The sequence below is a fragment of the Lepidochelys olivacea genome (genome assembly GCF_965140295.1).
Source record: "Lepidochelys olivacea isolate rLepOli2 genome assembly, chromosome: 1".
NCBI lineage: Eukaryota > Metazoa > Chordata > Testudines > Cheloniidae > Lepidochelys > Lepidochelys olivacea.
The window spans coordinates 98,963,826-98,985,465 of NC_140411.1; the positions used below are offsets into that span (position 1 = coordinate 98,963,826).

The 21,640-nt window shown below is 43.6% G+C and overlaps 1 protein-coding gene across 1 annotated transcript in view; it reads right to left on the reverse strand.

Annotated features, from left to right (window-relative positions):
- UGGT2 (UDP-glucose glycoprotein glucosyltransferase 2) overlaps positions 1-21,640 on the reverse strand; it is a 306,688-nt gene that overhangs the window by 270,260 nt on the left and 14,788 nt on the right. Inside the window, exons 3-5 of the mRNA XM_084618017.1 lie at positions 6,379-6,509; positions 4,253-4,365; positions 2,566-2,740 (exon numbers count right to left, since the gene is read on the reverse strand). Coding sequence (XP_084474143.1) covers positions 2,566-2,740; positions 4,253-4,365; positions 6,379-6,509 — 419 coding nt within the window. The remainder of the gene's footprint in view (positions 1-2,565; positions 2,741-4,252; positions 4,366-6,378; positions 6,510-21,640) is intronic.

Consider the following 21,640-nt stretch of genomic DNA (forward strand, 5'->3'; position numbering starts at 1 on the left):
GTACAACAGCTTAACTGAAGAACTGGTTGGTGATACCCCATTCTGTTGAGACCAGGTGGAGAAACACCTCCATTTAGCAAGGTAAGCAGCTCTTATAGAGGGCTTTTTACTATTTAGCACAATGGTTTTTAAACCTCTACTGCAGCCTGCACCCCTTTGGGTCTCAAAATATGTTCTTGCACCCCTTATCAAAAAATGTTCTGGCACCCCTTATAAAAAATCGTTGAAGTAGGTCAGGTCCTTAAACTTGTTTGTATATTACAGTAATCGTTAAAACATGTATAATGTTAATAAATACATAGATTGGAAGAAACACAGTAGTTGTACTTACGTGCCTGTGCTTAATTTGTGTTTTCAATGATTTACCTTCTAAAAAAATCTTGCATGTCTCGCACCCCCAGAAAGGGCATCTCACACCCCCAGGGAGTGCATGCACCCCAGGTTAAGAACCACTGATTTAGCAGGACCTCTCAAACAACTTTTGAGCAAGCTTGCTCTCTCTGTCTAGCTATGGTGCATCCGTTCAGTTAAGTGAAGGAACCATAAGCTCGGGTGGAGTAGGAATCCATGCTCCTGAGAGATTAGGTCCAAGCCTAGTGGAAGTGAAATTGAAGTTTCACTGACAGCTCCAGGACTATAAGTATGGGGCTATAAGTATGACTCTGGCCTGTTCCTGTGTTATGATTAGCAATACTCTGTGCATAAGTGGGATTGGTGGAAAAGCGTAGAGGAGCCTGACTGACCACGCCAGTAAAAAGTCTTCTGTTATGGATTCTGAGCTGTGAACATGAAGAGAACAGAACTACTGACACTTTCTGTTGGACTTTGTTGCAAATAGGTCTACTTTGAGAAACCCCCACCGCTGGAAGACCAATCTGGCCACCACTTATGGTGACTAAAACAATCTGCTCAGGTGGTCTGCAAGCAGGTAAGATGCTTCTAGATTTACAGAGATGGCAAAACAGTTTCCTTCTGGACAGAGTGGAGAACAGTGGGCTCTCCCCTGCTTCTTGAGGTAAAACATTGCTGCCATGTTGTCTGTGAGGACCAGCAGGCTGCTTCCTCTAATCTGCAAGAGAAATCCTTGGCACACCAATCTGACAGCTTTCAGTTCTGACATTGGTGTGTAAAGCTAAGTCCTCTGAGGACCATAAAATCTGTATTTGTAGAAAACCCAAATGGGCTCCCCATCCCAGCGCAGAAGCATCTGTCACTAGCATGAGAGTTGGTTGTGGGAGAGCAAACAGAATGCCTACACATCCTTTGGCTGCATCTGTCTACCAATCTAGGGAGGTGAGGACATGGGAGGGCATTTTTACTACTCAGTATAACTCAAGAGCCTTTTGTCCCAAGTAATCTGGGACCAAGCACTGTGGAAGTGGGACAGACAGTTTGCAAAGGTGAAGGAGTCTGGAGAGATGAAAACTGGTAGGTCGACTTTGACTGGCTCATCAAAATGCCACTTTGTGGTTCCTGGGTGTCTTAAGGGGTGCGGATCTGGAGCAGTAGGAGTGAGAGATCTACACCTATAACCCTTTGAGTTCTTGTTTTGATAGGTCCTGCTGAGGAGGAGGAATAGAATATCACTGTGTCTGTTGTGGCCGACAGTGCTTCCTGACTGGGGCATGTGTGTACAGACCTAAGAACTTCACAGTGGCTCTAGAGTCAGTAAGTCCATGGAGCTTGCTGCCCGTCTGGTACGAGAATAGAGCAGAACCCTCAAATGGTAAACCCTGGATAGTACTGTGGACTTCATAGGGAAGACCGGAAGACTGCAGCCAGGATGATCTATGCATGGCCACTGCGGAGGCCCTGGGTTTAGCTGTCGAATTTGCTGCCTCCAGCCCCATCTGCAGTCGAGTTCTCGTGACCAGTCTGCCCTCATTGACCAGGTAAGAGAACTCCTGCCTAGAGTTCTCCAAAAAGTAGCTCCCTGAACTTTTCCATGGAACCCCGGAAACTAAAATTGTATCATCCCTACAGAGGCTGTTGGGTAGCAACATGCAGCTGCAAACCCCTGTCAAATAAATACATACTTTTTCTCTTAAAAAAGTCTAGCTGCACACTCATGTTTAGCAAACCTCTTCACTTAAATGAAGCTAAATATTAAAAGCATCTTATTCATCAGCCTGTAAAGCTTGGGGCTATCATTCTTAATAGTGTTATACTACTAAGTTCTTAGCAATCTTTGTGAGCTGAAAGTGACTTTACCATACTGCATGTTTTCAAATACTGCCTGCATAACTGCAAATAATTAATTCTGATTTTTACATTGTATTAATTTTTAATTGAGAAAAAAGATGGCAATGTTGGAATTAACAAATATTTTACATAAACCTCAGTGGAAAACACCTGCAGCTAAAACAATGCAAAATGTTACTACCTCTTTCCCAGTTTCAAAATCCATGTTAGGTGTTTCACTTAATCTAGTAAGCTTCAAAATTTGAGTACACAATGTGTGTGAATTGAGCACAGTGCAAACTTGAGATATGCCCCACCAAAAACAACAAAAATACATTTTCATGATGACAGTTTATAGTATTATTGTCAATTTGAGTTGCATACCTGAACATAATGCCGGAGAATATAAACAATTTCCTCCTTTTGCACTTTTTCAGACAAAACTGTGTGAAATTTAACAAAGTCTTTTGTACCAATTTCTGCATAAAGAATAACCACTGGAACATTTTCATTGAGTGTAGGGAACTTATGCTCCTTTTTAAACAGATATGGCCTGGGCCTGCAATTAAAAACAAATAATTCTGAAATTAGATATTGAGTTGAAATGTTACAGTAAATAAAATATCACCTTTTCCCCATTTTCTGGATATCAAACTATTACAGAAATAAAAGTAAAAGCACACAAGAGTAAAAAAAATAATAATGAAATTATCATGCTTGCTCACAAAAAGACATGAAAAGACGAACTGGTTTTCAAACTAAAGTGTAATAAAGCTGAAAATTAGCATGAACTACTGATGATTTTATTACATTTTATCAAGCCACATCTAAAGCTGTACAATAAAGATCACACAGCCTTCAGGTTTACTGCATTTGAATTACAGAAGAACCTCAGAGTCACGAACACCAGAGTTATGAACTGAGCCGTCAACCACACATCTCAGTTGGAACCGGAAATTCACAATCAGGGAGAACCTCAGAGTTAAGGACACCTCAGGAATAGAGGTTGTTTGTAACTTTGAAATGTTCGTAACTCTGAACAAAATGTTATGGTTGTTCTTTCAAACGTTTACAACTGAACATTGACTTAATACAGCTTTGAAACTTTACTATGAACAAGAAAAATGCTGTTTTTAACATTCTTAATTTAATTACACAAGCACAGAAACAATTTCCTTACCTTGTCGAATCCTTTTTTAAAAACTTTCCCTTTATTTTTTTAGTAGTTTACGTTTAACATAGTACTGTATTATACTTGCTTTTTTTTGGGGGGGGGGATCTCTGATGCTGGCTGATTGCGTAATTCCGGTTCCAAATGAGGTTCATGGTTGACTGGTCAGTTCATAACTCTGAGATTCTATTGGCTGATGACCTCCAATGGAGTGCATTGTAATGTTATGGGTTGGATTAAACCTTGCTGAAGCTGGTAGGTGTACCAGCTGCTCTGAATTCAAGGTAAGTGTAAAAAGGAACACTTTTAGGAATAAGCGCTGGCTTGAAAGGGGCTTGGAATTACGAGTACAGAAAATAAATGGTCTCCTGCTCTTTGCTTCCTGCTGTATTCAGGAAAACAGGACTTTATGTACATTCTTTGTAAAGAAACAGGACTGCATCAAAATACCTGATTCTATCATCCATTTTTCCTCCTAACTTAAACAACCCGCTAGCCCCCAAATTTTTGTTAACTGTTTGGGTGAGTCAAAAAAGAGTAACAAGTATTTAAACCTATCCTCCCCTCACAGAAACTCAGTGAAATGCAAAGTATGCCTCTTTGCATCAGGCTGGATGAATCCAGCCCTATGATTTTATTTTAATATAATATTTTGGATTCACAGTTTAATTTCTTGTAACAGTATTTATAACATTTCAAGATCAACAACAACACACTTTTCAAAATAATAATTAAATTATAAATAGAGGAGGTCTTCAAGCATAATGCATGACTTATGTGCTTCATAGAAAACAAACCAGATAAGTGTGTGCTTTCAAAATACTTGAAGTTTTTGTAGTGCAAGATTACATTTTCCTCTTTAATAATCTGTTTTTCCTTAAGACAATACATTATATTTACCTCTTAGTTGCATTCTTCAGAAGTTTTTTAATTTCATTAGTCTTACAGGTGCACTTTTCATGGATAACCACAAATGCACTGCAACCTTCTGGTGGAGGTTCATCAGCTGCAATCTCAATATTTCAACAATTACACTCAACCAATCTGCTTCAATTGCACTACAACTTAAAATTAATGCACATCTCTTTGATTAAAATAACTCATCAGCTACTATTAAGTTGTGCTTCTAATTTGATAAATTCAAAATTGAGTATATGTAAAGACAATAATTAAAAAGACTAAAAGAATAAAACCATATAAACGTTATGTTTTCTCAACAGAACAACATTCTACCAAATTCAGTTATATTTTAAAGAACATAAATATTTACATCTATTGTTTTATCTTTTTGGGGAGAGTAGGCGGGGAGATCTTCACATACTTTGCACTGGTGGAATGTATTCAAAGAAAGAGGGATTTTATTTTTGAGTTGTTGGTTGCCACGCTAATGAACAGTGATAGGTAAGTAGTCAAAAGAAAATTAAATACAATACTACTCTCAAAATTAAACAATTCACATCTGTTTTTCATTTTTCCCTGTCTTTTACCTCTATTCCTGTAATTCTTCTTGGAGCTCTGTCCTCCAAGTCCCTGGATATTTTTTAATTACCTCCTCCTACCTTCTCTCAGCTACAGCAATGGCTTTACTTTCACAAAGCAGAGCAAGAAAAAAAATGAAGAAAGTGGCTTCCAAATGGACCCACCATCACTAGAGAATGAACTTGTTGCCAAAGAGCTAAACTAAGAGACAGCTGAGGATCCCATCTTTCCTTACCTTGAAAGCTGCATTGCTACAGGAGAACAACAGGAGGAAGTATAGGCTTAGGCTGCTGGCATAAGATATGAATGATCTGAGTGTGTACTTCATTTCCTATCTTCCCCCTTCTCAGCAATGGAAGGAGGTAGAGATCAAACAGTGCTCTATCTGTCCTAAAAATGTCCAAAATATAGAGTGGGGATAGAAATGAGAACCCCACTAAGCAATGAATCCAAAATGCCAAGCACAGGAAAGATTTTCCTACTTGGGGAAAGCTTGAATTGTGAAGAGCAAAGAGACTTTATTCCCACAGCAGTACAGAAAATAAGCCTGAGCTCTGAAGTAAAAACAGATTCAATAAAACTCTCCTTTTAAAAAAGTTATATATCCCATTCAACATGAATACTTTTTCCTCAAAACTTTATAAAACTCTTTTATAAAGTACATTATAACATAACCTATTAATAACATTCATAATGTTTGGTTCCAAGTAATGTCTATTACATTCTACTGATGTCATAGACCAGGGGTGCGCAAACTTTTTGGCCCAAGGGCCACATCGGGGTTGCACAACTGTATGGAGGGTCGGGTAGGGAAGGCTATGTCTCCCCAAACAGCTGAGCCCCTGCCCCCTATCCACCCCCTCCCACTTCCCACCCCCCTCAGAACCCCTGACCCATCCAACCCCCCCCTGCTCCTTGACCCCTGACTGCCCCCTCCCAGGACCCACTGCCCCTAACCACCCCCAGGACCCCCCCGCCCATCCAGTCCCTGCCCCCACTCCCTGTCCCCTGACTGCCACGACCCCTATCCACACCGCTGCCCCCCAACAGTCCCCCCAGGACTCCCATGTCTATCCAACCCCCATGTTCCCTATCCCCTGACTGCCCCTATCTCCGAACCTCCGCCCCTAACCGCCCCCCTGGGACTCCACCCCCATCCAACTCCCCCTGTTCCCCATCCCCTGATCGCCCCCCCCCCACCAGAACCTCCACCTCATCCAACAGCCCCCCGCTCTCGTCCCCTGACTGCCTCTCGGAAACCCCTGCCTCTTATCCAACTCCCCCGCTCCCCGCCCCCTTACCATGCCGGAGCCAGCCACGCTGCCCAAGAGGAGCAGCAGGCCAGAGCGCTGCTGGCGTGGCTGCAGGGGAGGGGAAACAGCAGGGGACGGAACGGGGGCTGGCCTCACCGGCCGGGAGCCCAAGGGCCAAGCAGGACAGTCCCACCATAATTTGCCCACCTCTGTCATAGACAACAATATGATTTACTTCAAAGTATAGCTATCAAACATATAAGAACACCAAATATATCAGCTAATTTTACACACCTGTTGGAACATCTGAACAGTTGGTGAGTATGCCCTTATGGAAAGGGCAAACTTCAAGAGATTGATCTGCAAATTGGATAAAAATTGTCCTGCTTTCTTCAAGATTAAGTTGTAATAAGAATGTTCTGAATCTGTTAAAAACAATACAGGGAAGATTTTAGTATTTGGCCTCAAATAGTATGGCATATCCATTAGCATTAGGCAACATGCAAATATTACACCAGTATTGATTGCTAAAGGACCTGAACGTCTCACTTGGTGAATTCTTTTACTCAGCAAATCTAAAAGCCTCACATCAATGGGAAAAAAAGCTGCAAGTGTGAATTAAATAGCCTCATTTTCCACCTCATTTAACATTTTTCAGGAACTGACAAATCCACCCAGGACAAGAAAGGCAACAATACTTCCCTATATAGCCTCACTTACTGCCTATAATTTATTCATTTATTTCAATTTTTTCTGAATCTATCTCAGGCTCTTTGCGCTGTTCAGAAACATTTATACAAGCTATAAAGTAACTCACCTGTAAAGGGAGTTCTTCCAGATGGCTTCTGCACATTTGTTTTTGGGATGCACTATCAGTGCAGCTTGGACTAGTGGAACCTTAGAGCAGCAATGCCCACTAAAGTGCTCTCATGCCCTCTGCACCTCCCTTTGCAACGCCAAATGTTTGAAGAGCAAAACTATGAAAGGGGGTGTACCATACCAAGCATCTTAGTTCTTTCCACTGCTCCTCAGGTTGAAAGTTCAAATTAGGACTCCAGGGAAGAGAGGAAGTTGGGGTGGAGTGTGAATATGCAGATGTCATTTCATAAACTCTGTTCACAGGGGAGTAACCTTCAGTTCTTCAAATGGCCTCTGCACATTCCCATTCTAGGGAGTTTGGCAATCAGAACTCTTCCCTCCAGACAGTGGGTCCTATTTAAATAGAGATTATAATACTTCTTTATCAAATTATGCATCTGGCCTATGCCAGACTCAAGGAATAACACTTTGTAAAAGTTTCAGAGTAACAGCCGTGTTAGTCTGTATTCGCAAAAAGAAAAGGAGTACTTGTGGCACCTTAGAGACTAACCAATTTATTTGAGCATGAGCTTTCGTGAGCTACAGCTCACTTCATCGGATGCATACCATGGAAACTGCAGAAGACATTATATACACACAGAGACCATGAAACAATACCTCCTCCCACCCCACTGTCCTGCTGGTAATAGCTTATCTAAAGTGATCATCAAGTTGGGCCATTTCCAGCACAAATCCAGGTTTTCTCACCCTCCGCCCCCCCCCACACAAACTCACTCTCCTGATGGTAATAGCCCATCCAAAGTGACCACTCTCTTCACAATGTGTATGATAATCAAGGTGGGCCATTTCCTGCACAAATCCAGGTTCTCTCCAAATAGAAGGCCTGTCCAAATAGAAGGCCAGGCTCTTCTCATGTTGAGCGTATGGAGGATAGCTTCCCTATTATCCTCATGAGGTTTGGGATAAAAGGCTGGAAGTTGAATAATCTGATTCAAGTGAAACACATAAGTCACCCTTGGGAGTGAACTTTCGATGTGGTCTAAGTGTGACCCTCTCAGGGAAGAACACAGTAAAAAGGATATGTGCCATGAAACCTGCTATCTCCTCTATCCCTCTTGCAGTGGTGATAGCAATCAGGAAAGCCATCTTCAAGGAAAGGTGAGTTAGTGAATAAATGCCATGGGATCAAATAGTGGACTAGTCAGTCCTCTTAATGCTAGGTTGAGATCCCATTAGGGAGTGGGACCCTGGGTTGTGGGAAGAGGTTTGCTATGCCTTTAAAATAAATCTCTTCGTAGTTGGGTGGGAAAAGGTTGAGTATCCTTCTATCTGCTGATGGAAGGCTGCAATTGCTGCCAGATGAACCTTCCAAGAACTAATAGAGAATCCCAATTGCTTTGAAGTCAACAGGTAGTCTAGGACAACTGGTAGGGTGGCTGCAGTAAGGGTGACACCCTTGGACTGGCACCAGATCTGGAATCTCTTCCATTTCTGAAGGTAGGTATGACGAGTAGTTCCCTTCCTACTGTGTACTAGCACCTCCTGTACCTCCTCAGAACAAGATGTCTCTATGTGCTGGAACCATGAAGGAGCCACGATTGGAGTTGCAGAACCCACAGATTGGAATGGAGAGTGCATCTCTCATTCTGAGACAGGAGATAAGGAGTGATCAGGAGAGGCACTGGTGGACAAAATGCAGCTGTGACAGGAAAGGTCACCACGTCTGCAGGCCAGGTGGGAGAAAGCAGCATAATGTTTGCTTTCACTCTTCTTATTTTCAACAGGACCTTCAGTAATAAAGGGAAGGGGCGAAAAGGCATAAAGAAGGCCCTTGTCCCAAGGAAGGAGCAGAGCACCTCCCATGGAGTGTCATCAAATCCCCACCCTGAAGCAGTACTGAGCATATTTCTTGTTCTGGGAAGTAGCGAAAAGGTCTATTACTGGTGTCCCCCATTGTCAGAATATGTCGTGGAGTATCACCGATTCTATCTCCCATGTGGGAATTTGCGGTTGAGGCTGTCCACCGTCATGTCGCATATTCCCAGTGGATAGTCCGCTGATATTAGGACACAGTATGAGATGCACCAGTTCCATAGTTTTAGTGCCTCTACACACACAGGGAATGAGACCAGGTGCCTCCCTGTCAGTTTATGTAATACATGTAGGCCACACTGTCAATCATGACTTGTGTGTCTCTCTCTGATCAGTGAGAGGAAGTCAGCGCACACGTTTCTGACCACTCTGAGCTCGAGCAGGTTGACATGGAGGTATGTCTTGTCCATTTGTCCTGTATTGTGCAACCATTCAGATGGGAACTCCATCCTATGAGGGATGCATCAGGGATCAAGAATAGAGATGGGAAAGACTGTACTACCTCTTCAGAAGGAGAGACTGAGAAATATCTGATGTTGGAAGAGTGCCTTGTCTGAACGGGGTCGAGGCCAGCTCCTATGAATTCTAGCCTCTATACCAATGTTAAGGTTGGTTTTTGTTTGTTGATCTGTAGGCCCAGATTCAGAAACATGTGGCCTTAGTGATTCGTTGAGCCTTTGTGAAGGACTGTGCCCTGACAAGGCAATCATGCAGGTAAGGATAAATTGAGATGCCTTGAGAGCATGAGTGGGCTGCCACTACTGAAAGGACCTTGGAAATAACTCTGGGGACTGATGAGAGTCCAAAAGGGAGAACTCTGTACTGGTAGTGGTCCTGCCCAGCATGAATCTGACGTAACACTTGTGACTCAGTATGATGGAAATGTGCAAGTATGCATCTTGAAGATTGAGGGCAAAGAACCAATCTCCTTCCGCTAATGCTGGAATGATTGTTGATAGGATGAACATCTTGAATTTCTGCGCTTTGAGGTATATGTTGGGTGATCTAAGGTCCAGTATGGGTCTTCAACCTCCCTATTTCTTTGATAACAGGAAGTAGTGAGAGTAGAAATCTTTGCCTCACATGTATGCGGGTTATCTCAAGTGCCTATATACAAATGCAAGAAGCCTGGGAAACAAGCAGGGAGAACTGGAGGTCCTGGCAAAGTCAGGGAATTATGATGTGATTGGAATAACAGAGACTTGGTGGGATAACTCGCATGACTGGAGTACTGTCATGGCTGGATACAAACTGTTCAGGAAGGCCAGGGAGGCCAGAAAAGGTGAGGGAGTTGCACGGTATGTAAGGGAGCAGTATGACTGCTTAGAGCTCAAATATGAAACTGCAGATAAACCTGAGAGTCTCTGGGTTAAGTTTAGAAGCGTGAGCAACAAGGGTGATGTCGTGGTGGGAGTCTGCTATAGACCACCGGACCAGGGGGATGAGGTGGACAAGGCTTTCTTCCGGCAACTCACAGAAGTTACTAGATCGCACGCCCTGGTTCTCATGGGAGACTTCAATCATCCTGATATCTGCTGGGAGAGCAATAAAGCAGTGCAAGGACAATCCAGGAAATTTTTAGAAAGGGTAGGGGATAATTTCCTGGTGCAAGTGCTGGAGGAACCAACTAGGGGTGGAGCTCTTCTTCAACTGCTGCTCACAAACCAGGAAGAATTAGTAGGGGAAGCAAAAGTGGATGGGAACCTGGGAGGCAGTGACCATGAGATGGTCGAGTTCAGGATCCTGACACAAGGAAAAAAGGAAAGCAGCAGCATACGGACCCTGGACTTCAGAAAAGCAGACTTTGACTCCCTCAGAGAACTGATGGGCAGGATCCCATGGGAGAATAACATGAGGGGGAAAGGAGTCCAGGAGAGCTGGCTGTATTTTAAAGAATCGTTATTGTGGTTACAGGGACAAACCATCCCGATGTCTAGAAAGAATAGTAAATATGGCAGGCGACCAGCTTGGCTTAACAGTGAAATCCTTGCTGATCTTAAACACAAAAAAGAGGCTTACAAGAAGTGGAAGATTGGACAAATGACCAGGGATGAGTATATAAATATTGCTCGGGCATGTAGGAATGAAAACAGGAAGGCTAAATCACACCTGGAGTCGCAGCTAGCGAGGGATGTTAAGAGTAACAAGAAGGGTTTCTTCAAGTATGTTGGCAACAAGAAGAAAGTCAAGGAAAGTGTGGGCCCCTTACTGAATGAGGGAGGCAACCTAGTGACAGAGGATGTGGAAAAAGCTTAATGTACTCAATGCTTTTTTTGCCTCTGTCTTCACGAACAAGGTCAGCTCCCAGACTGCTGCACTGGGCAGCACAGCATGGGGAGGAGGTGACCAGCCCTCTCTGAAGGAAGAAGTGGTTCGGGACTATTTAGAAAAACTGGACAAGTGCACAAGTCCATGGGGCTGGATGCGTTGCATCCAAGAATGCTAAAGGAATTGGCAGATGTGATTGCAGAGCCATTGGCCATTATCTTTGAAAACTCATGGCGATCGGGGGAAGTCCCAGAAGACTGGAAAAAGGCTAATATAGTGCCAATCTTTAAAAAAGGGAAGAAGGAGGATCCTGGAAACTACAGGCCGGTCAGCCTCACCTCAGTCCCCGGAAAAATCATGGAGCATGTCCTCAAGGAATCAATTCTGAAGCACTTAAATGAGAGCAAAGTGATCAGGAACAGTCAGCATGGATTCACCAAGGGCAAGTCATGCCTGACTAATCTAATTGCCTTCTATGATGAGATAACTGGCTCTGTTGATGAGGGGAAAGCAGTGGACGTGTTATTCCTCGACTTTAGCAAAACTTTTGACATGGTGTCCCACAGTATTCTTGTCAGCAAGTTAAAGAAGTATGGTCTGGATGGATGCACTACAAGGTGGGTAGAAAGTTGGCTAGATTGTCGGGCTCAATGGGTAGTGATCAATGGCTCCATGTCTAGTTGGCAGCCGGTATCTAGCGGAGTGCGCCAACGGTCGGTCCTGGGGCCGATTTTGTTCAATATCTTCATGAATGATCTGGAGGATGGTGTGGATTGCACCCTCAGCAAGTTTGCGGATGACACTAAACTGGGAGGAGTGGTAGATACGCTGGAGGGGAGGGATAGGATACAGAGGGACCTAGACAAATTGGAGGATTGGGCCAAAAGGAATCTGATGAGGTTCAACAAGGACAAGTGCAGAGTCCTGCACTTAGGACGGAAGAATCCCATGCACCACTACAGACTAGGGACCGAATGGCTCGGCAGCAGTTCTGCAGAAAAGGACCTAGGGGTTACAGTGGACAAGAAGCTGGATATGAGTCAACAATGTGCCCTTGTTCCCAAGAAGGCCAATGGTATTTTGGGATGTGTATGTAGGGGCATTGCCAGCAAATCGAGGGATGTGATCGTTCCCCTCTATTCGACATTGGTGAAGCCTCATCTGGAGTACTGTGTCCAGTTTTGGGCCCCACACTACAAGAACGATGCGGAAACATTGGAGAGAGTCCAGCGAAGGGCAACAAAAATGATTAGGGGTCTGGAACACATGACTTATGAGGAGAGGCTGAGGGAACTGGGATTGTTTAGTCTGCAGAAGAGAAGAATGAGGGGGGATTTCATAGCTGCTTTCAACTACCTGAGAGGTGGTTCCAAAGAGGATGGTTCTAGACTATTCTCAGTGGTAGAAGAGGACAGGACAAGGAGTAATGGTCTCAAGTTGCAGTGGGGGAGATTTAGGTTGGATATTAGAAAAAAAACTTTTTCACTAGGAGCGTGGTGAAACACTGGAATGCGTTACCTAGGGAGGTGGTGGAATCCCCTTCCTTAGAAGTTTTTAAGGTCAGGCTTGACAAAGCCCTGGCTGGGATGATTTAGTTGGGATTGGTCCTGCTCTGGGCAGGGGGTTGGACTAGATGACCTCCAGAGGTCCCTTCCAACTCTGATATTCTATGATTCTATGTATGGGCACAGATTCTATAGCTCCTATGCTGAGTAGATGGTTTACCTCTTGACATAGTAGACTCTTGTGAGAAGGGTGGTTGGGAGGAGAGAGGGAGGAGAAATGGATGGCATATCCATTCTGGATTATCTCCAGCGCCCAATGTCGGAGATTATCTGTTCCCAGGTACTGCGGAATGGAGTAACACAGTCTTCAAAAGGACGGGTGAGGTCTTCCAGCATGAGGTGGCAAGGAGAGTGTTCTACAGATGCCTCAACCAACCTGTCAAAACTGGCGCTTCAAGGTGAAGGCCTGAGATGAAGTCGGCTGACATTCCCACCATTGGGGAACCTCGGTTTCTTCCTCTGTGGCTCGTAAGCTCTTTGTGACGACTACTGAGACATATATTGTGATGATCAGGGCTTAACCAGTGGCTGAGGGCTATACTTCTTCTTGTAGGCCAGCATATATATCCCTAGGGATCAAAAGAATCACCCTCAAATCCTTCAACATGTGAAGAGATGTTGAAATCTTTTCAGCAAATAAATTCATCCCCTCAAAAGGAAGGTCCTCTTTAAGGAAGCCGGACAAATGCAGCCACAAAGCCCATCTTATACGGCCAAGGAAATCGAGTGTGCCACCATGTTGGCCACATCTAATGCAGACTGGAGGGATGTTTTAGCCACCAACTGACCCTCACTGATTATAGCCTTAAGTTGATCTTTATGGGAGTCCGGAAGTTATTCAATAAAGGAACTAATTTCATAGAGTTCTGGTAGTCCTATTTTGCCAGCAAGGCCTGGTAATTTTCTGCACAGAACTGGAGGGTGGCTGATGAATATGCCTTTCTGCCAAACAGGTCCAGACATTCCCCATCTCTGTCACATGTGGTGGATTTAAACTGCTGTTGGCGGTCCTTAGAATTAACTGCATTCACAATGATGGAATTTGGAGGCGAGTGGAAAAAGAGAAATTCTGTATCCTTTTCCAGCACATAATACATTTTGTCCTCCCACTTGCATGTTGGCAGGACGGATACAGGGGTCTGCCATATGACTTTGGTGGGGTCCAAGAGTGCCTCATTAACTGGGAGGGCCACAATGGCAGAGATAGAAGAGTGAAAAATGTCCACCAATTTGTAGTGAGACTCAGTCACTTCCTGCAACTGTATTTGCAAGGCTTCTGCCACCCTATGAGATAGGGCCTGGAATGATTTAAAGCCATCAGCCATGGATGGTGGAGGAGGCACCATCACTTTTCTGAGGATGACCAGAAATGAACTTGAGGAGTGTCTTCCTCCTCTGCCCCAACTTCCTTCCCCAGCTGCTCAGGAGGGTCTGAAGCCTTCAAAGCTGCAGCTGAAGGAGGATTCTGCCTTGCCTGTTAGATGTCATACTAGGGGCCTGGGAGGCCTGCTGCCTCTGAGTCTGCCAAGAGTCCTAGTACAGCCACTGAAGGTAGCGAATCCATGGCAGGTACCACAGTTGGCCAAACCATGGAGGCTGAGGGTCAGATGGATGATACAACTGGTGCCCATAGTGAAATAAGGCTCCATATGGCAGGTAAGACCAGTGGGAACCCAAGTCCTGTTGCTCACTTTCCAACTCCGATGATAAGAAAGGTGGTGCACGGCAAGGAGATGTCTGTCAGCAAGTCCAGTGCTCTGGAAGAACTTGGTACAGGGGTAAGTCCTGTGTGCAGGACACCAAGAGATCTGTCACACACCAGAAATTAGGCGGTGTGGATGGTATTGATACCAATGGTGTTTGTCGGTGCTGAGAAGCTTGTAACGATGGAGTCGGAGATGCAAACCTAGCCATATGGTCTGCTGGTGTCACATGCACCAGGGTCAGTGCCAGTGCCAATGTCCATGCCAGTGTACCCTTGCCCGGGGTGGATCTTCCATGGCTTTCATGCCTCTGAGGTATCAGTACTTCTTTGCCCATACCCATCGGGTCTTTAGGCAGACCGATTTACTCTGTCAACTTGGTACCACGCATGTCCTGGGTACCAGCATTAGGCAGCTTCAGTGCCTTCAGCACTGATAGAGCTGGAGACTGTTTCAAGCTCGATCAGGACTCGCTATAGTGACTCACAGACTCTTTATTAGTGGTCTTGAGTGAGTGGTTCATCTCCTAGGGATCATCTGCCTTCGAAGTAGAAAGTTGCAGTGAGAGTTCTTGTTGGAATTCTGGGGCATGAAGGGCTAACTCCATGAGCAGGAGTTTGAGCCTTAACTCTCTCTTTCCTGGATCTGGGTTTCAGTTGCTGGCACCAACCACACTCTTGTGGATTGTGCTTTTCTCCCAAGCAGTGAGTGTCTGTCAGTCAATGGGATAGGTTCCTTGCAAATGAAGCACTTTTTGAAGCCTGGAGAGCCAGAGCTGGCGGTAGGCAAACCTTTTCTTCTTTTCTTTTTTCTTCTTCAAAAAACAAATAAGGTAACAAAGGAAAAGGATTCAAGGGAAGATCAAATTTACAAAACTAAAGAGTGTTAATCTCCAGCCAGGAGCTGTTGAGAAGAGGGAATGCCTATGCATGCTGGCAAATCTCGTGGCAGGTTAGGAGCAGCGCATGTGCGGGTGGGACAGACTGCTACCAAAGGTTCCGATCAATGGCTAAGGGGATACTACTCTAAGAAGCTAATGTTGTGCCAATATTTTAATAGGGTAGAGTGGGACACATTCCAGGGGCTGTTTACAGGGCCCCTGGGTTGGGACCTGGAGTAGTGGGTAGGCCTGGGTCCCTCCACCAGCCAGTGGGGAAGTGGCCTAAGACCCAAAGAGGAACAAGACTCTTTACTAGAATCCCAAGAAAGGGGCTAGATTTAAAGGGGCACAAGAGGAGCTGAAGAGAGAAGGCATTCTCCAGAAGGAGGGGCTGAATCCCACTTGAGCCAGAGAATAGGAAGACTTGTGCTTATGTTTGTTTTGGACTTGAGTACCTCAGAAGGGTTTCACTCATGCATATTGACCGTGTGACTTGGCTGGAGGCTACCGAGCCAGGTTGTCAGCTGACAGGGGGTGCCGAGAGTGGAGGGAGAGTGCAGGGTTGCACGCAGTCAATAGGAGGCACTCACAAGAGGTTCTTTTTCTTCTGTAGCCAAACTGTAGGGACCAGTCATAGTGATTCTGCATACATTGGATCCTCCTGAGCATAAACACTTGGTGTGACAGGGCACACTCTATGATTCTATGATTCTCTATGAGTGTGCCCTGTCACAGCAAGTGTTTATGCTCAGGAGGATGCAATGTATGCAGAATCACTATGACTGGTCCCTACAGTTTGGCTACAGAAAAGAAGACTGATATCTGCACTGGGACACTGATGAGCTTTTTTTTTTAACCCAATCAGGGGTTGCAGCTAGGTCTGCCCTCCCAGATATAGATGCTGACTCTCTGGGGCGGAGCACCCACGGGGAAAAAAATAGTGGGTGCTCAACACCCACCGGTGGGCCCCACCTATCAGCACCTCCTGCCTGTCAGTGGTAGCTGTTCAGTGGTGTGGAGGAGTCACTGCGGGGAGGAGTGGGGGCTTGGGAGAAAGGGTGGAGTTAGGGCAGAGTCTGGGGCAGAGCAGGGGGTCGAGCATGCCCCAGAAACTGAGGAAGTTTCCGCCTATGCTCCCGTGCACTTCAGTGCTGGAAAGTTTAGCTGGTAATGCTTCCTGAAACAGCATAGCTCGGAAGAAATTCTGATGCTCCTTTCTGGACCTGATAAAGGTGCTGATTATGGAGCAAGAGTGAGAGAGAGAGGCCACACAGCACAAACATGCATCTAAAGCAATAAATCAGCACGGCAGTAAGTGCATCTCTTGAAATACAGTTTCTTTGTCTTTGGTTTTAATATATCACATCTTCAACCCTCATCCTCAATACACCTCTGCCCAAATGGCCTAAAAAGATCTGAGGGCTTTTGCAATGTGCCTGGAAGATTAAGAAACCTGACTTTGCCAACTAACAAAGTATCAGACAACTCTTCACAAAAGTCTCTCCTCTCTGTTTCCACCCCTGACCCAAATCTGCCATTTACAGCAGGGATTCCCAAACTAGTGTGCTTGACGTTTCATAAGCTTGACATTTCATCAATTCTCTCGCTCACTAGAAATAACAATTGGAATACTTAGGTTTTGCGGTGCGCTTTTTTGCATATTGGTTGTATTAAATTGCGGGAGCATAATATTCTGCCTTACAGAAGGTTGACATGCGTGACAAGGGTATGTATTTTTTAGTAGTGAACAGAGCCGCAATCCAGAAACGCACTTAAGCACCTGCTTAACTTTAAAGATGTAACCAGTCACCTAACACGATAGTGCATAATTTTGGATGTAACTGATCTGTTGACATATGTTGCAAATTTATTTCAGAGAAACTGAGACCATTAGTTTTTATATTGCTATATGTTAATTTTAACATTTAAGTGGCAAAGTTTAAGACTGAATGGGTGATGAAAACTAGTTGGGATAAAAAGAAAATGCTGCCATGTAACGGGGGGAATTAGCTACATACCCATAATGTGTACTCCCACGTTAACTTTCAGAGAGATTTAAAAATATTTCTTTAGGTGTTAAATGTAGCAAGTTTTAACCCTTTCAATCTTCCATATCTAATTGTTTTAATATATGTTTATGTCCTGTAATATGACAATTCTATATACAGCCCAAATCTGCATTATACAAAGTGCCAGATTTAACATATTATTTACCCCTCCTCCAGACCATTGAATGAAGGTGTAAAGATGCACCAGATGTGATATGCAACATATCTGCCTGCGCTGCCAGGATATTTCCCTCTGACTTAATACACTGCATTTTATTAGAGCCTTTTGTTTATTGTCCTTTGACCAGTTTTCCATGCATGTGATATCCCTCCTGTCCAAGGAGCCTAGAAATGTTTGCAGTGGAAGAACATGGAATTTGCATTTTTGCAGAGAATCTTTTAGCTTTTACATTTTGTGAAAAAATAAAAACATTAACTATTTACTAAATTTTACATAAAGTACCAGTACCATACTTATTCCAGAGATTCTCAAACTGGGGCCCACAGAAAGCATTCTAGGGGGTGCTGAGAAGCTGGTGGTGGCAGCAGCATGGAGAGTGGCAGCTGCTGGCTGGGCACCCAGTGCTGAAGGCAGCACCGCCGCCAGCAGCAGCGCAGAAGTAAAGGTAGCATGGTATGGTATTGCCACCCTTACTCCTCCATTGCTGCGGACAGTGGTCCTGCTTCAAAGCTGGAGAGCAATTCTATTAATTTTATCATGACTGATGACACTGGTAGGCTTTGAACCTGATTAAAAATGGCAAATATATCAAGAACATTGTGTTAAACTGACTCCTCTACATATTTTGGCGAGGGAAACTAAAGTTCAATATTTCATTTTTAATGTGTAAGAACAGATTTTTAATTGTTTTTTTCCCCAAGAGAATTATTCTTTTTTAAAATCACAGAAAACTGGGATCCCTGCTCAAGCCCCAGCCATTTTGAACATTTATTAAATACAAGTGTGTGACAATGTATGTCAAATGTTTCAACAAATTTCATACAGATTGCTCTGCCTAAATCCCTTTTTATCCACTAACTTTGTAATTGATTACATACAAAAATGAAAGTTTCTCAGACATGATTTTTAATTTCTGCCCAAATTCCTCACTGCTATTGATTCCATTACTCTCACGATTTCTCTCTCAGTACCGGTTCTATCATCTTACCAAGTTTTAAAATTAGACTTACCAGAAGACTATTAGGTCTTTTTATCTTTTAAAAATAAAGCTTCCATGTTTGTGTTTTTTCCAATCCTGTAGTAGCTTTCCTAGTTCAACACTCTTCATAAGTAATTGCCAATGGGCTGGGACACAAATCCACCCACCATAATTTATATACCTCCAGTTTTCCAGCTCCCAACTTTGCATTTCCTTACCTGTTTTTAATATTAAAAGTACACTAATAAGAGCATTTTTATTTCCTAATTATCTATCTAACTTATTTTACTTTTAGAATGTTGACTTCAATCTAAGTATTTCAGCCATACTTATCATTTATTTGATCTTTGTCATTAGCTTACAGACTGACTTTTTCCAATAGAATTTGCTCTCCCCCACTTATATTAGTATTCATTTTAGCACTCATTCCATTTAAAAAAATAAGGTACTTTGGATAATACTAATTCAGCAGCACTTACGGGCTGTGTAAAAGTTTGTTTTTGTCCCCTTCCTCTATTATACCCCTCTCCCTCCCTCCCTCTCTCTCCTCCTCTCTTTGAGTAGCCCATATGAAGTCACATTGGCTGTTGCTGTTTAATTATGGTGAAGTTTAGGATGATGATTTCTGCTCAGTAGTGAACTGATCCTGTATCCTTTAAGTCAGTGGGAATTTTTCAACCAACTTCTGAGAGAGGAGAACTGTGCCCTAGAATATTTTTATTTTCCATCATATATTTTCTTTAACTCTCAAACCCATGAACTCCTGGATGCTAAGAACCAAATAATCAATATGCTGAATTCAAGTAATTAAAATAGTCACATACACCAAGCTTTTCTATTACCCTCCTGTTCTTAATAAATGTCTTATTGCCAGAAGTAGGTCCAGGGATAGCTTGTCCTCTTGTGGGAGTCTCTATATCCTCAATCATACAACTGTTCTCTATATAAAACTTAGGTGATAAATATAGCTAAAAATGGATTCAGATTTATTCTCAATAGATGTCTACATTGTGAGTCACCCATGATTATTAATTAATGGGGCTTCAATCCTGTTGTCATAAATATAAAGGGAAGGGTAAACCCCTTTGAAATCCTTCCTGGCCAGGGGAAAGCTCCTCTCACCTGTAAAGGGTTAAGAAGCTAAAGGTAACCTCGCTGGCACCTGACCAAAATGACCAATGAGGAGACAAGATACTTTCAAAAGCTGGGAGGAGGGAGAGAAACAAAGGGTCTGTGTGTCTGTCTATATGCTGGTCTTTGTTGGGGATAGACCAGGAATGGAGTCTTAGAACTTTTAGTAAGTAATCTAGCTAGGTATGTGTTAGATTATGATTTCTTTAAATGGCTGAGAAAAGAATTGTGCTGAATAGAATAACTATTTCTGTCTGTGTATCTTGTTTGTAACTTAAGGTTTTGCCTAGAGGGGTTCTCTATGTTTTTGAATCTAATTACCCGGTAAGATATCTACCATCCTGATTTTACAGGGGGGATTTCTTTATTTCTATTTACTTCTATTTTTATTAAAAGTCTTCTTGTAAGAAAACGGAATGCTTTTTCATTATTCTCAGATCCAAGGGTTTGGGTCTGTGGTCACCTATGCAAATTGGTGAGGCTTTTTATCCAACATTTCCCAGGAAAGGGGGGTGCAAGTATTGGGAGGATTGTTCATTGCTCTTAAGATCCAAGGATCTGGGTCTGTAGTCACCTAAGGAAATTGGTGAGGCTTTTTACCAAACCTTGTCCAGGAAGTGGGGTGCAAAGTTTGGGGAAGTATTTTGGGGGGAAAGACGCGTCCAAACAGCTCTTCCCCAGTAACCAGTATTAGTTTGGTGGTGGTAGTGGCCAATCCAACGACAAAGGGTGGACTATTTTGTACCTTGGGGAAGTTTTGACCTAAGCTGGTAAAGATAAGCTTAGGAGGTTTTTCATGCAGGTCCCCACATCTGTACCCTAGAGTTCAGAGTGGAGGAGGAACCTTGACATGGTGGCATAGTGGTGGGATTAACCTGAAATCATTTTGAGATTTTTTGAACTAGAAATACAGATTTTAAAAAAATAATTTTTTTTCCTTAGGAAAGGAAGTCCAGAAAGCAGCTGAAACTGAAAGCAGCTTGTTTTTTCTCTGCTTTGTGGCCAAGCAGAGACAAAAGGGGATTATCTTTGTGAATTGCAGGTTTTCTTTGCCTGGAGGCAGGGTACTTAACTCCTGCAGGGAAATTCACAGTCTTCCAACCCAGAGTTTTTTTTTTCCTAAAAGTAAATAGGGGGGGTGTGTTCTACCCATTTGCTTTTTCTTTGGGCTGGGTAAGCAGGTTTCCAAGTAGTTGGAGGTTTTTTGCTTTGATTTGGGCCCAGAGCAGAGACAAGGGAATTGTCTTTTTCTGTAGGCTGACAATCACTATCAGAGAATAGGTATTCTATTCCAGCACAGCAAAATTTTACAGCCAAGTTTTGTTTGTTTTATTTCTAAACCTCGGGTGTAAAGTTAGTTAAAAACAGAAAGGTTAGAATGACAAAATCCGCGGTTCGACTACAGCTGGAATTAGCCAAATTTCAGGCTGAGGAAAAACAAAGGGAACATGAAAGACAGATAGAACTCATGCGGCTGGAGAAGGAGGTACAGGAGGCTGCCCACAAGAGGGAAATGGAGGCAAGGAAGCATGTGGAGGAGATGGAGGGGATAAAGGCCCAGCAGAATATACCAACAAACCCTAGCAATCCTTCTCCAGGTACCACTTCCCATCCCAGAAAGTTCCCCACCTACAAGGCAGGTGATGATACTGAGGCCTTCTTAGAAAACTTCGAAAGGGCCTGCCTTGGGTACAGCATCTCTACCGACCAATACATGGTAGAGCTGAGGCCACAGCTCAGCGGACCCTTAGCTGAGGTGGCAGCTGAAATGCCTAAACAACACATGAACAAGTATGAACTGTTTAAATCCAAGGCGAGAGTCAGAATGGGGATAACACCCGAGCAGTCTCGTCAGAGGTTCAGAGCCCTAAGGTAGAAACCAGACATGTCATTTACCCGACATGCCTACCACATTGTGAAACATTGGGATGCCTGGATATCAGGAGCAAGTGTTGAATCTCCAGTAAATTTGCCCTTCCTAATGCAAATGGAATAATTCTTAGAGCGTGTTCCTGAGGAAATAGAAAGATGCATCCTAGATGGGAAACCCAAAACTGTAATCGAGGCAGGAGAGATTGGAGCCAGATGGGTGGAGGTGGCAGAGAAGAAG